Source organism: Salmo salar, chromosome ssa14 (genome assembly GCF_905237065.1).
Source record: "Salmo salar chromosome ssa14, Ssal_v3.1, whole genome shotgun sequence".
In the NCBI taxonomy this organism is placed as follows: Eukaryota; Metazoa; Chordata; class Actinopteri; order Salmoniformes; family Salmonidae; genus Salmo; species Salmo salar.
In genome coordinates this window covers 92486445-92500617 of record NC_059455.1, presented here as the reverse complement: position 1 = coordinate 92500617, position 14173 = coordinate 92486445, and the positions used below count along the sequence as shown (strand labels likewise).

General features: G+C 47.7%; 1 protein-coding gene across 1 annotated transcript in view; it reads right to left on the bottom strand.

Moving 5' to 3' along the window:
- Positions 1–12509: 12509 nt before the first annotated feature.
- cd164l2 (CD164 sialomucin-like 2) overlaps positions 12510–14173 on the bottom strand; it is a 4055-nt gene continuing 2391 nt past the window's right edge. The window contains exon 6 of the mRNA XM_014143111.2: positions 12510–13032. Coding sequence (XP_013998586.1) covers positions 13017–13032 — 16 coding nt within the window. The 3' untranslated portion in view covers positions 12510–13016. The remainder of the gene's footprint in view (positions 13033–14173) is intronic.

Below are 14173 nucleotides of genomic sequence, written 5' to 3'. Positions count from 1 at the left end.
TTATTTCTTTCATCACATTCCCAGTGGGTCAGAAGTTTACATACACTCAATTTGTATTTGGTAGCATTGCCTTTAAATTGTTTAACTTGGGTCAAACGTTTTGGGTGGCCTTCCACAACCTTCCCACAATAAGTTGGGTGAATTTTAGCCCATTCCTCCTGACAGAGCTGGTGTAACTGAGTCAGGTTTGTAGGCCTCCTTGCTCGCACGTGCTTTTTCAGTTCTGCTCACACATTTTCTATAGGATTGAGGTCAGGGCTTTGTGATGGCCACTCCAATACCTTGATTTTGAAGTATGTTTGGGGTCATTGTCCATTTGGAAGACCCATTTGCGACCAAGCTTTAACTTCCTGACTGATGTCTTGAGATGTTGCTTCAATATATCCACATAATTTTCCCACCTCATGATGCCATCTATTTTGTGAAGTGCAGCAGTCCCTCCTGCAGCAAAGCACCCCCACAACATGATGCTGCCACCCCCGTGCTTCACGGTTGGGATGGTGTTCTTCGGCTTGCAAACCTCACCCTTTATCCTCCAAACGTAATGATGGTCATTATGGCCAAACAGTTATATTTTTGTTTCATCAGACCAGAGGACATTTCTCTAAAAAGTACGATCTTTGTCCCCATGTGCAGTTGCAAACCGTAGTCTGGCTTTTTTATGGCAGTTTTGGAGCAGTGACTTCTTCCTTGCTGAGCGGCATTTCAGGTTATGTCGATATAGGACTCGTTTTACTGTGGATATAGATGCTTTTGTACCTGTTTCCTCCAGCATCTTCACAAGGTCCTTTGCTGTTGTTCTGGGATTGATTAGCATTTTTAGCACCAAAGTACATTCATTTCTAGGAGACAGAACGCATCTCCTTTCTGGGAGGTATGACGGCTGCGTGGTCCCATGGTGTTTATACTTGCGTACTGTTGTTTGTACAGATGAACGTGGTACCTTCAGGCGTTTGGAAATTCCTCCCAAGGATGAACCAGACTTGTGGAGGTCTACAATTTTCTTCTGAGGTCATGGCTGATTTCTTTTGATTTTCCCATGATGTCAAGCAAAGAGGCACTGAGTTTGAAGGTAGGCCTTGAAATACATCCACAGGTACACCTCCAATTGACTCAAATGATGTTAGCCTATCAGAAGCTTCTAAAGCCATGACATCCTTTTCTGGAATTTTCCAAGCTGTTTAAAGGCACAGTCAACTTAGTGTATGTAAACTTCTGACCCACTGGAATTGTGACACAGTGAATTATAAGTGAAATAATCTGTCTGTAAACAATTGTTGGAAAAATGACTTGTGTCATGCACAAAGTAGATGTCCTAACCGACTTGCCAAAACTATAATTTGTTAACAAGAAATTTGTGGAGTGGTTGAAAAACTAGTTTTAATGACTCCAACCTAAGTGTATATAAACTTCCGACTTCAACTGTATGTCAAGAATCAAGTATTTAAATAAATATATGCAGTGTGTATTATCAGTGTAACTGAAACACATTATACAGTGGTAGAAATATTACAATGAGCTATGTCGGATACAGTATTTAAATACACACATATGTGTAACCTACATGGTCTCAAACACACACACACACACACACACACACACACACACACACACACACACACACACACACACACACACACACACACACACACACACACAGTGGTTCAATGAAATGAGTTCATTGAACCACTGGGTGTCCACTTCAATGTCTCTATGACATTGGACAGCAGCGTTGGCTCTGTGTGTGTGTTAGTGTGTGTTAGTGTGTGTTAGTGTGTTTGTGGGTGTCCAGTGGTTCAATGTCTCTATGACATGGGACAGCAGCGTTGGCTGTGTGTGTATGTGTGTGTGTGTGTGTGTGTGTGTGTGTGTCTGTGTTTGTGTTAGTGTGTGTTAGTGTGTGTGTGGGTGTGCGCGTGAGTGTGTGTGTTAGTGTGGGTGTGCGGGTGCGCGTGGGTGTGAGTGTGAGTGGGTGAGTGTAAGTGTGAGTGTTTGTGTGTGTGAGGTGTGCGTGTTGTGTGAGTGAGTACTGATTGATTTGGTAGACGGCTAGTGATGTCTGTTCAACAGTCTGATGGTAATAGAAGCTGTTCAACAGTCTGGTGGTAATAGAAGCTGTTCAACAGTCTGATGGTAATAGAAGCTGTTCAACAGTCTGGTGGTAATAGAAGCTGTTCAACAGTCTGGTGGTCATAGAAGCTGTTCAACAGTCTGATGGTCATAGAAGCTGTTCAACAGTCTGATGGTCTGGTAATAGAAGCTGTTTCTCTGTCTCTCCATCTTGGCACTGATGCATCTGTAATGTCTTCGTCTGTCGGACCATAGCCAAGTGAATCATCTGTGGCCCTTGTGACTGAAAGCCTTAATGATCTTCTTGGCTTTCCTTTGACACCTAGTGATGCATATATCCTGGAGAGGAGGCTCCGTGCCCCCGGTGATGTTTTGAGCTGAATGCCATGTGGTTGACAGCCATGTGGTTGAGGGCGGTGCAGTTGCCATACCAGGCGGTGATGCAGCACGACAGAATGCTGTCAATGGTGCATCTGTAAAAGTTTGTGAGAGTCTTCGGGGCCATGCCGAATTTTGTCAACCACGGTGTTGGTGTGGCGAAACCATTTCAGGCAGTCAGTGATGTTTACGCAGAGGAACTTCAAGCTTTTGACCCTACCCACTGCGGCCCCGTCGATGAGGATGGGGGCATGCTCCCTCTTCTCTCTCCTGTAGTCCACGATAAGCTCCTTCGTTTTGTTGAGGGAGAGTTATTTTCCTGGCACCACTCCTCCAGGCCTCTAACCTCCTCCTTGTAGGCTGTGTCATCGTTGTTGATAATCAGACCTACCACTGTCGTGTCGTCAGCAAACATAATGATTGAGTTGGAGTTGTGCGTGGCCACGCAGTCATGGGTGAACAGAGAGAGTACAGGAGGGGGCTGAGCACACACCCTGGTGGGCTACCTTGTTGGGGGTCAGTGTGGTGGAGGTGTTGTTGCCTACCCTCACCACTGGTGGTGGCCCGTCAGGAAATTTAGAATCTAGTTCCACAGGGAGGAGTTCAGACCCAGGGTCCTGAGCTTAGTGATGAGCTTGGAGTAGAAGTAGTATGGTGTAGAAGGCTAAGCTGTAGTTGATGAACAACATTCTCACATAGGTATTCCTCGTCCAGGTGAGATAGGGCGGTGTGCAGTGCAACGCCGATTGCGTCGTCCGTGGATTTGTTGGGGCGGTATGCAAATTGTAGGGGGTCAAGGGTGTCGGGTATGGTGGAAGTGATATGGTCCTTGACTTTCAAAGCACTTCGTGATGACAGAAGTCCCTGCCACATGTCTCGTGTCTGAGCCATTGAATTGCGACTTCACTTTGTCCATGTACTGTCCTTTTGTCTCTTTGATTGTCTTGCAAAGGTTATACAGTAGGTCATAGATGCTCTGTTTGTACTCGTCCACCTTACCGTGGTTAAATGTGGCGGTTCGCACTTTTAGTTTTGCCCGAATGCTGCCATCTATCCACGGTTTTTGGTTTGGATATGTTTTATTCGTCACTGTAGAAACAACATCCTCTGTGCACTTTCTGATTAACCCAGAGACAGGGTCAGTGTATTTGTCGACGTTATTCCCAGAGGTAGCCCAGAATGTATCCCAGTCTGAGTGATCAAAACAGTCATGTAGCATGGGTTCTGATTGGTCAGACCAGCATTGAACAGACCTTACCACCGGTGTTTCCTGTTTTAATTCCTGCCCATAGGTGCGTGAAGCGGAATGGAGGCATGATCTGATTTGCCGAAGGCGGGGGGCAAAGGAAGGCTTTGTGTCTGTCTCAGAATGTAGAGTGAGGCAAGAGATGTGTTGGTGGAATTTCGGGAGAATTTTCCCAAAATGTCCTTTGTTAAAGTAACCGGCTACAACAAATGCTGCCTCGGGATATACTGTTTCCAATTTTTTCATTGTCCCGTGTAATTCCTTGAGTGCCAGCGTGGTATCGGCTTGTCGGGGGGGATGTACACAGCCGTGATAGCTGCCGGGAGATAATGGGGTCAGCATTTGATTGTGAGGTATTCCAGGAAAAAAACACAATCTGTATAGCCTGATCAAGCACATCCCCCATCAATCAAGTCTCTGTAAAGCAGATTACGGTAAAGTCTCATATCTGAGCTCTAAATGGTTTATTGCAAAGGTTTATTGTTATGCAAGTAATATACTAGGAAGCAGAGGGAAGTTTGCCCTTTTCTTTAATCGGACAAGAACTCCAGCTCGCCTTCCCCATCTCCGGCAGCGTCTTTTTGGAAAAAGGGCTGCTGTGATGAATGGAACTGCTTCGGGTAGTGAAGACAAAGGATTTCCAGCTATGGACATTTGTGGTGATTAATCTTCAATCTGATGTCCAGAAGTGCTTGTCGGTCATTGGAAATAATACTAGAAACGTTCTGATCAAATAAAGTGCAAAATAACACTAAAATAAAGCTAGCAACAGTGCGACCATCGTCAGTGTCATCTTTTACCAACCAACCAGCCAACTGACCAACCAACCAACCATAGTTGAAATGGAGTGAAACAGGAAGGTACCAACTGGATTTTTTGATCGTCAAATGTTTTTCCACGACCCTGACCTGTGTGTGGACTCGGCCACTGTTCCCTGATTCGGGTTCTGTTCATATCGTTCCTACCCACTAACCTGGTTCGAGGTGTGCTGATCTGATTGGTAGTGTGCTGACCCGGTTCGAGGTGTGCTGATCTGATTGGTAGTGTGCTGACCTGATTCAAAGTGTGCTGACTCAGTTCAAATGGTGCTGACCTGGTTCGTAGTGTGCTGACCTGGTTTGTAGTGTTCTGACTCAGTTCATAGTGTGCTGACCTGGTTGGTAGTGTGTTGACCTGGTTGGTAGTGTGTTGACCTGGTTGGTAGTGGTTTGACCTGGTTGGTAGTGTGCTGACCTGGTTGGTAGTGGTTTGACCTGGTTGGTAGTGGTTTGACCTGGTTGGTAGTGTGTTGACCTGGTTGGTAGTGTGTTGACCTGGTTGGTAGTGTGCTGACCTGGTTCGTAGTGTGTTGAACTGGTTGGTAGTGGTTTGACCTGGTTGGTAGTGTGTTGACCTGGTTGGTAGTGTGTTGACCTGGTTGGTAGTGTGCTGACCTGGTTCGTAGTGTGTTGAACTGGTTGGTAGTGTGTTGACCTGGTTGGTAGTGTGTTGACCTGGTTGGTAGTGTGCTGACCTGGTTCGTAGTGTGTTGACCTGGTTGGTAGTGTGTTGACCTGGTTGGTAGTGTGTTGACCTGGTTGGTAGTGTGCTGACCTGGTTGGTAGTGTGCTGACCTGGTTGGTAGTGTGTTGACCTGGTTCGTAGTGTGTTGACCTGGTTGGTAGTGTGTTGACCTGGTTGGTAGTGTGTTGACCTGGTTGGTAGTGTGCTGACCTGGTTGGTAGTGTGTTGACCTGGTTGGTAGTGTGCTGACCTGGTTGGTAGTGTGTTGACCTGGTTCGTAGTGTGCTGACCTGGTTGGTAGTGTGTTGACCTGGTTGGTAGTGTGCTGACCTGGTTGGTAGTGTGTTGACCTGGTTGGTAGTGTGTTGACCTGGTTGGTAGTGTGTTGACCTGGTTGGTAGTGTGTTGACCTGGTTGGTAGTGTGTTGACCTGGTTCGTAGTGTGTTGACCTGGTTCGTAGTGTGCTGACCTGGTTGGTAGTGTGTTGACCTGGTTGGTAGTGTGCTGGCTAGCTGGGATAATGTTCCTCCACTCCCTCTACATGTTGAGGCACCCAGACACCCAGCTATGTTAGCCTCATGTTCAGACTCTCTCTCTCTCTCTCTCTCTCTCTCTCTCTCTCTCTCTCTCTCTCTCTCTCTCTCTCTCTCTCTCTCTCTCTCTCTGTACCTGTACTGACAACTCCTGGCTGTCCCCGACCCCAGTCCACCTGGTTGTGCTTCTGATCCAGTTTCTGTTGTTTTGCTTGTGACTATGGAACCCTTACCTGTTCACCGGATGTGCTACCTTGTCCCGGACTTGTTGTTTTCGACCCTCTCTCTCTCTCCCGCTCCCTCTTTCTCTCTCTCTCTCTCTCTCTCTCCCTCCCTCTCTACCGCACCTGCTGTCTCAATTCTCGGCTATGAAAAGCCAACTGACATTTTGCACCTTCTACAACGACTGTGATTATTATTTGGCCCTGCTGGTCATCTTTATCCAAGATGGCGTAGCAGTCAGACGTCTTTGTCCTTCGTCTTGTCGTGTCCCATGTATATATCTTTTAATATATTTTTCTTTACATATCTTTTTTATATTTTTCTAAACTTCAACTTAAAAATACTCTCCTGCAACCCGCCTCACCCAATGTGGTGTGGATCTGTTTTTTCTAAAGTATTTTTATTTACCTCGGAACCGGAATCCCCCAACAGAAACTAGCCAACTCACTAGCTACTAGCTAGTAGTCAACTAACCACTGCTAGCGGTCATCAGCTAACCTTTAGCTCGAAAAGCTCTCGCCCCGCCGATCCTTCACGACTGGACTACGACGTAATCTGCTCGAGGGGGTACTCAACTGGCGCCTACGTCGCGACGTCCCCTGAATGCCCATCTGCTAGCCTGCTAGCCGCGGCCCGCTAGCTGTCTAGAGCATATTGGACTGTTAGCTGAATAGATCCATCGGCCAATTTCTTGGCCCACTATACCTATTTTCCCAATTGCTAAAACAGATTTTCCTCCATCGCGACGTCCCTCTAAGGCCCTTCTGGTAGCTTGCTATCCCCGGCCTGCTAGCTGTCTGAATCGCCGTGTCTCCAGCCAGCCCAACCACTCACTGGACCCTATGATCACCCGGCTATGCATGCCTCTCCCTAGTATCAATATGCATTGTCCATTACTGTCCTGGTTAGTGATTATTGTCTTATTTCACTGTAATCTACTGCAGAGATACCCTGCAGACTTCTGTCTTACTATCCAGGTCTGTACCCAAACAATTTGAGCTTCTACTTTTAAAAATCCACCTTTCCAGGAACAAGTCTCTCACCGTTGCCGCTTGCTATAGACCACCCTCTGCCCCCAGCTGTGCCCTGGACATCATATGTGAATTGATTGCCCCCCCATCTATCTTCAGAGCTCGTGCTGCTAGGTGACCTAAACTGGGACATGCTTATCACCCCAGCCATCCTACAATCTAAGCTTGATGCCCTCAATCTCACACAAATTATCAATGAGCCCACCAGGTACAACCCAAATCCGTAAACACGGGCACCCTCATAGATATCATCCTAACCAACTTGCCCTCCAAATACACCTCTGCTGTTTTCAACAATAATCGGGCGATCACTGCCTCATTGCCTGCATCCGTAATGGGTCTGCGGTCAAACGACCACCCCTCATCACTGTCAAACGCTCCCTAAAACACTTCAGCAAGCAGGCCTTTCTAATTGACCTGGCCCGGGTATCCTGGTAGGATATTGACCTCATCCTGTCAGTAGAGGATGCCTGGTTATTCTTTAAAAGTGCCTTCCTCACCATCTTAAATAAGCATGCCCCATTCAAAAAATGTGGAACCAGGAACAGATATAGCCCTTGGTTCTCTCCAGACCTGACTGCCCTTGACCAGCACAAAACCATCCTGTGGCATTCTGCATTAGCATCGAATAGCCCCCCGTGATATGCAACTTTTCAGGGAAGTTAGGAATCAATATACACAGGCAGTTAGGAAAGCTAAGGCTAGCCTTTTCAAGCAGAAATTTGCATCCTGTAGCACAAACTCAAAAAAGTTCTAGGACACTGTAAAGTCCATGGAGAATAAGAGCACCTCTTCCCAGCTACCCACTGCACTGAGGCTAGGAAACACTGTCACCACCGATAAATCCATTGTAATTGAGAATTTCAATAAGCATTTTTCTACGTCTGGCCATGCTTTCCACCTGGCTACCCCTACCCCGATCAACAGCCCTCCACCCCCCCACAGCAACTCGCCCAAGCCCCCACCATTTCTCCTTCACCCAAATCCAGATAGCTGATGTTCTGAAAGAGCTGAAAAATCTGGAGTCCTACAAATCAGCTCGGCTAGACAATCTGGACCCTCTCTTTCTAAAATTATCTGCCGAAATTGTTGCAACTCCTATTACTGTTCAACCTCTCTTTTGTATCGTCTGAGATTCCCAAAGATTGGAAAGCTGCCGCGGTCATCCCCCTCTTCAAAGGGGGAGACACTCTAGACCCAAACTGCTACAGACCTATATCTATCCTACCCTGCCTTTCTAAAGTCTTCGAAAGCCAAGGTAACAAACAGATTACCGACAATTTCGAATCCCACTGTACCTTCTCCGCTATGCAATCTGGTTTCATAGCTGGTCATGGGTGCACCTCAGCCACGCTCAAGGTCCTAAACAATATCATAACCGCCATCGATAAGAGACATTATTGTGCAGCCGTATTCATCGACCTGGCCAAGGCTTTCGACTCTGTCAATCACCGTATTCTTATCGGCAGACTCAACAGCCTTGTTTTCTCAAATGATTGCCTCGCCTGGTTCACCAACTACTTCTCTGATAGAGTTTAGTGTGTCAAAACAGAGGGCCTGTTGTCCGGACCTCTGGCAGTCTCTATGGAGGTGCCACAGGGTTCAATTCTCGGGCCGACTCTCTTCTCTGTATACATCTATGATGTCGCTCTTGCTGCTGGTGATTCTCTGATCCACCTCTACGCAGACGACACCATTCTGTATACCTCTGGCCCTTCTTTGGACACTGTGTTAACTAACCTCCAGACGAGCTTCAATGCCATACAACTCTCCTTCCGTGGCCTCCAACTGCTCTTAAATGCAAGAAAAAATAAATGCATGCTCTTCAACCGATCGCTGCCCGCACCTGCCCGCCCGTTCAGCATCACTACTCTGGACGGTTCTGACTTAGAATATGTGGACAACTACAAATACCTATGTGTCAGGTTAGACTGTAAACTCTCCTTCCAGACTCATATTAAGCATCTCCAATCCAAAATGAAATCTAGAATCGGCTTCCTATTTCACAACAAAGCATCCTTCACCCATGCTGCCAAACATACTCTCGTAAAACTGACCATCCTACCGATCCTCGACTTTGGCGATGTCGTTTACAAAATAGCCTTCCAACACTCTACTCAACAAACTGGATGCAGTCTATCACAGTGCCATCTGTTTTGTCACCAAAGCCCCATATACTATCCACCACTGCGACCTGTATGCTCTCGTTGGCTGGCCCTTGCTTCATACTCGTCGCCAAACCCACTGGCTCCAGGTCATCTACAAGTCTCTGCTAGGTAAAGCCCCGCCTTATCTCAGCTCACTGGTCACCATAGCATCACCCACCCGTAGCACGCGCTCCAGCAGGTATATCTCACTGGTCACCCCCAAAGCCAATTCTTCCTTTGGCTGCCTTTCCTTCCAGTTATCTGCTGCCAATGACTGGAACGAACTGCAAAAATCACTGAAGCTGGAGACTCATATCTCCCTCATTAGCTTTAAGCACCAGCTGTCAGAGCAGCTCACAGATCACTGCACCTGTACATAGCCCATCTGTAAATAGCCCATCCAACTACCTCATCCCCATACTGTATTTATTTATTTATTTATCTTGCTCCTTTGCACCCCAGTATCTCTACTTGCATATTCATCTTCTGCACATCTACCATTCCAGTGTTTAATTGCTATATTGTAATTACTTCGCCACCATGGCCTATTTATTGCCTTACCTCCCTTATTCTACCTCATTTGCACATACTTTATATAGACTTTTTCTACTGTATTATTGACTGTATGTTTGTTTATTCCATGTGTAACTCTGTGTTGTTGTATGTTTCGAACTGCTTTGCTTTATCTTGGCCAGGTCGCAGTTGCAAATGAGAACTTGTTCTCAACTAGCCTACCTGGTTAAATAAAGGTGAAATAAATACATAAAATAAAAAAATGAATCTTTGAACAAGCCCCAGCACAGCTCTACTAACCCCAGCCCTACTATTCCCAGCTCTACTAGCCCAGCCCCAACTCTGCTAGCCCCAGCTCTACTAGCCCCTGCTCTACTAGCCCCTGCTCTACTAGCCCCTGCTCTACTTGCCCCAACTCTATTAGCCCCAACTCTACTAGCCCCTGCTCTACTAGCCCCTGCTCTACTAGCCCCTGCTCTACTAGCCCCAGCTCTATTAGCCCCAGTTCTACTAGCCCCAGCGCTACTAGCCCCTGCTCTACTAGCCCCTGCTCTACTAGCCCCAGCTCTACTAGCCCCTGCTCTACTAGCCCCAGCTCTACTAGCCCCTGCTCTACTAGTCCCTGCTCTACTAGCTCCTGCTCTACTAGCCCCTGCTCTACTAGCCCCTGCTCTACTAGCCCCAACTCTACTAGCCCCTGCTCTACTAGCCCCAACTCTACTAGCCCCTGCTCTACTAGTCCCTGCTCTATTAGCCCCAGTTCTACTAGCCCCAGCGCTACTAGCCCCTGCTCTACTAGCCCCTGCTCTACTAGCCCCAACTCTACTAGCCCCAGCTCTACTAGCCCCTGCTCTACTAGCCCCAGCTCTACTAGCCCAAACTCTATTAGCCCCAACTCTACTAGCCCCTGCTCTACTAGCCCCTGCTCTACTAGCCCCAACTCTATTAGCCCCAACTCTACTAGCCCCTGCTCTACTAGCCCCTGCTCTACTAGCCCCAGCTCGACTAGCCCCGGATTTACTAGCCCCAGTTCTACTAGCCCCAGCTCTACTAGCCCCTGCTCTACTAGCCCCTGCTCTCCTAGCCCCAGTTCTACTAGCCCCTGCTCTACTAGCCTCTGCTCTACTAGCCCCAACTCTATTAGCCCCAACTCTATTAGCCCCAGCTCTACTAGCCCCTGCTCTACTAGCCCGAGCTCTACTAGCCCCTGCTCTACTAGTCCCTGCTCTACTAGTCCCTGCTCTACTAGTCCCTGCTCTACTAGCCCCAACTCTACTAGCCCCAGCTCTACTAGCCCCTGCTCTACTAGCCCCAGCTCTACTAGCCCTGGATTTACTAGCCCCTGCTCTACTAGCCCCAGTTCTACTAGCCCCTGCTCTACTAGCCCCAAAATCTATTAGCCCCAACTCTACTAGCCCCTGCTCTACTAGCCCCTGCTCTACTAGCCCCAGTTCTACTAGCCCCAGCTCTACTAGCCCCAGCTCTACTAGCCCCTGCTCTACTAATCCCAACTCTATTGGCCCCAGGTCTACGAGCCCCTGCTCTACTAGCCCCTGCTCTACTAGCCCCAACTCTACTAGCCCCAGGTCTACTAGCCCCAGGTCTACTAGCCCTAACTCTACTAGTCCTAGCCCCAGCTCTCCTATCCCCAGCTCTACAAGCCCCAGCCCAGCTCGACTAGCCCCGGATTTACTAGCCCCAGTTCTACTAGCCCCAGCTCTACTAGCCCCTGCTCTACCAGCCCCTGCTCTACTAGCCCCAGCTCTACTAGCCCCAACTCTACTAACCCCAGGTCTACTAGTCCCAACTCTACTGGCCCCAGTTCTACTAGCCCCAGCTCTACTAGCCCCTGCTCTACTAGCCCCTGCTCTACTAGCCCCAGCTCTACTAGCCCCTGCTCTACTAGCCCCTGCTCTACAAGCCCCAGCTCTACTAGCCTCTGCTCTACTAGCCCCAACTCTACTAGCCCCAGCTCTACTAGCCCCAGCTCTACTAGTCCCTGCTCTCCTAGCCCCAACTCTACTAGCCCCAGGTCTACTAGCCCTAACTCTACTAGTCCAAGCCCCAACTCTACTAGCCCCAGGTCTACTAGCCCTAACTCTACTAGTCCCAGCCCCAGCTCTGTTATCCCCAGCTCTACAAGCCCCAGCCCAGCTCGACTAGCCCCGGATTTACTAGCCCCAGTTCTACTAGCCCCAGCTCTACTAGCCCCTGCTCTACCAGCCCCTGCTCTACTAGCCCCAGCTCTACTAGCCCCAACTCTACTAACCCCAGGTCTACTAGTCCCAACTCTACTGGCCCCAGTTCTACTAGCCCCAGCTCTACTAGCCCCTGCTTTACTAGCCCCTGCTCTACTAGCCCCAGCTCTACTAGCCCCTGCTCTACTAGCCCCTGCTCTACAAGCCCCAGCTCTACTAGCCTCTGCTCTACTAGCCCCAACTCTACTAGCCCCAGCTCTACTAGCCCCAGCTCTACTAGTCCCTGCTCTCCTAGCCCCAACTCTACTAGCCCCAGGTCTACTAGCCCTAACTCTACTAGTCCAAGCCCCAACTCTACTAGCCCCAGGTCTACTAGCCCTAACTCTACTAGTCCCAGCCCCAGCTCTGTTATCCCCAGCTCTACAAGCCCCAGCCCAGCTCGACTAGCCCCGGATTTACTAGCCCCAACTCTATACGTTCTACTAGCCCCAGCTCTCCAAGCCCCAGCTTGACTAACCCAGCTCTACTAACTCCAGCAATACTAGCCCCAGCTATCCTAGCCCCAGTTCTGCTAGCCCTCTCTCTCTTTCTCTCTCTCGCTCTCATATACACACTCACACTAACGTAAACACGTATTTTTTTTGTATTGTGTTTATTTTCATAAACAACACAGAACAGATCCCAGACCCCTCCCTCCTGAATGCAGTTCAAACCAAACCAGTTCAACAAAACTAACTAATGAACATGTTTAAACACGATTCAAATCATTACACATTCATTATACATGGAACCTGAACCCCCAATGTAAATATTGCACACATATTAGATCCAGACGAAACAAATCAGACAAGGAAAATAGAAATAGACACACAGGCATCAGGGAAAGGCCACCTGACAGTACAAAGAGAACACACACACACACACAGAAACAGGAGTTACACAACATAATGGACAATCGGTCAAACAAAACAATGTACACAGGTGCACATCTGGGACACACAGACAAGTACAACACACACACGCACACACAAGTACAACACACGCACACACACACAAGTACAACACACGCATACACTGGAGTGTGGTACATGACGTCATAAAAAGCATCGTGACAGCATGGTGAGTCACAGCTCCCTCCCTCTTTCATCTTTTACTGTCCTCTTCTCTCTCTCCTCTAGGCTGGCTGCTCTCTGTGGAGGAGTGTGTGTGTGTGAGAGAGAGAGAGAGAGAGAGAGAGAGAGAGAGAGAGAGAGAGAGAGAAAAGACAGCAGAATTAGCCCGATACGCGCTAATTATCAAAATCCAGAAAAGGGACGTTATATTCTACAACCACTTAAAGGGAAGCGATTCCCAAACCTTACATAACAAAGCCATCACCTACAGAGAGATGAACCTGGAGAAGAGCCCCCTAAGCAAGCTGATCCTGGGGCTCTGTTCACAAACACAAGCAGACCCCACAGAGCCCCAGGACAGCAACACAATTAGACCCAACCAAATCATGAGAAAACAAAAAGATAATTACTTGACACATTGGAAAGAATTAACAAAAAAACATAGCAAACTAGAATGCTATTTGGCCCTGAACAGAGAGTACACAGTGGCAGAATACCTGACCACTGTGACTGACCCTTGCTGAACCTTGCTATTGAGAAAGGCCACCGAAGGCAGACCTGGCTCTCAAGAGAAGACAGGCTATGTGCACACTGCCCACAAAATAAGGTGGAAACTGAACTGCACTTCTTAACCTCCCGCCAAATATATGACCATATTAGAGACACATATTTCACTCAGATTACACAGACCCACAAAGAATTCAAAAACAAATCCACTTTTGATAAATTGGGTGAAATACCAGTGTGCAATCATAGCCGCAAGATGTGTTACTTGATGCCACAAGAAAAGGGCAATCAGTGAAGAACAAACACCATTGTAAATACAACCTATAATTATGTTTATTTATTTTCCCTTTTGTACTTTCACTATTTGCCCATCATTACAACAGTGTATATAGACATACAATTACATTTGAAATGTCTTTATTCTTTTGGAACTTTTGTGAGTGTAATGTTTACTGTTAATTTTGTATTGTTTATTTCACTTTTGTTTATTATCTATTTCACTTGCTTTGGCAATGTAAACATATGTTTCCCATGTCAATAAAGCCCTTCAATTGAATTGGGAGACATTAAAGTTCAGCCCACTAGACGTCACTGTGGAGAAAACACACACACACACACACGCACACGCACACGCACACACGCACACACACACACACACACACACTCTCTCTCTCTCTCTCTCTCTCTCTCTCTCTCTCTCTCTCTCTCTCTT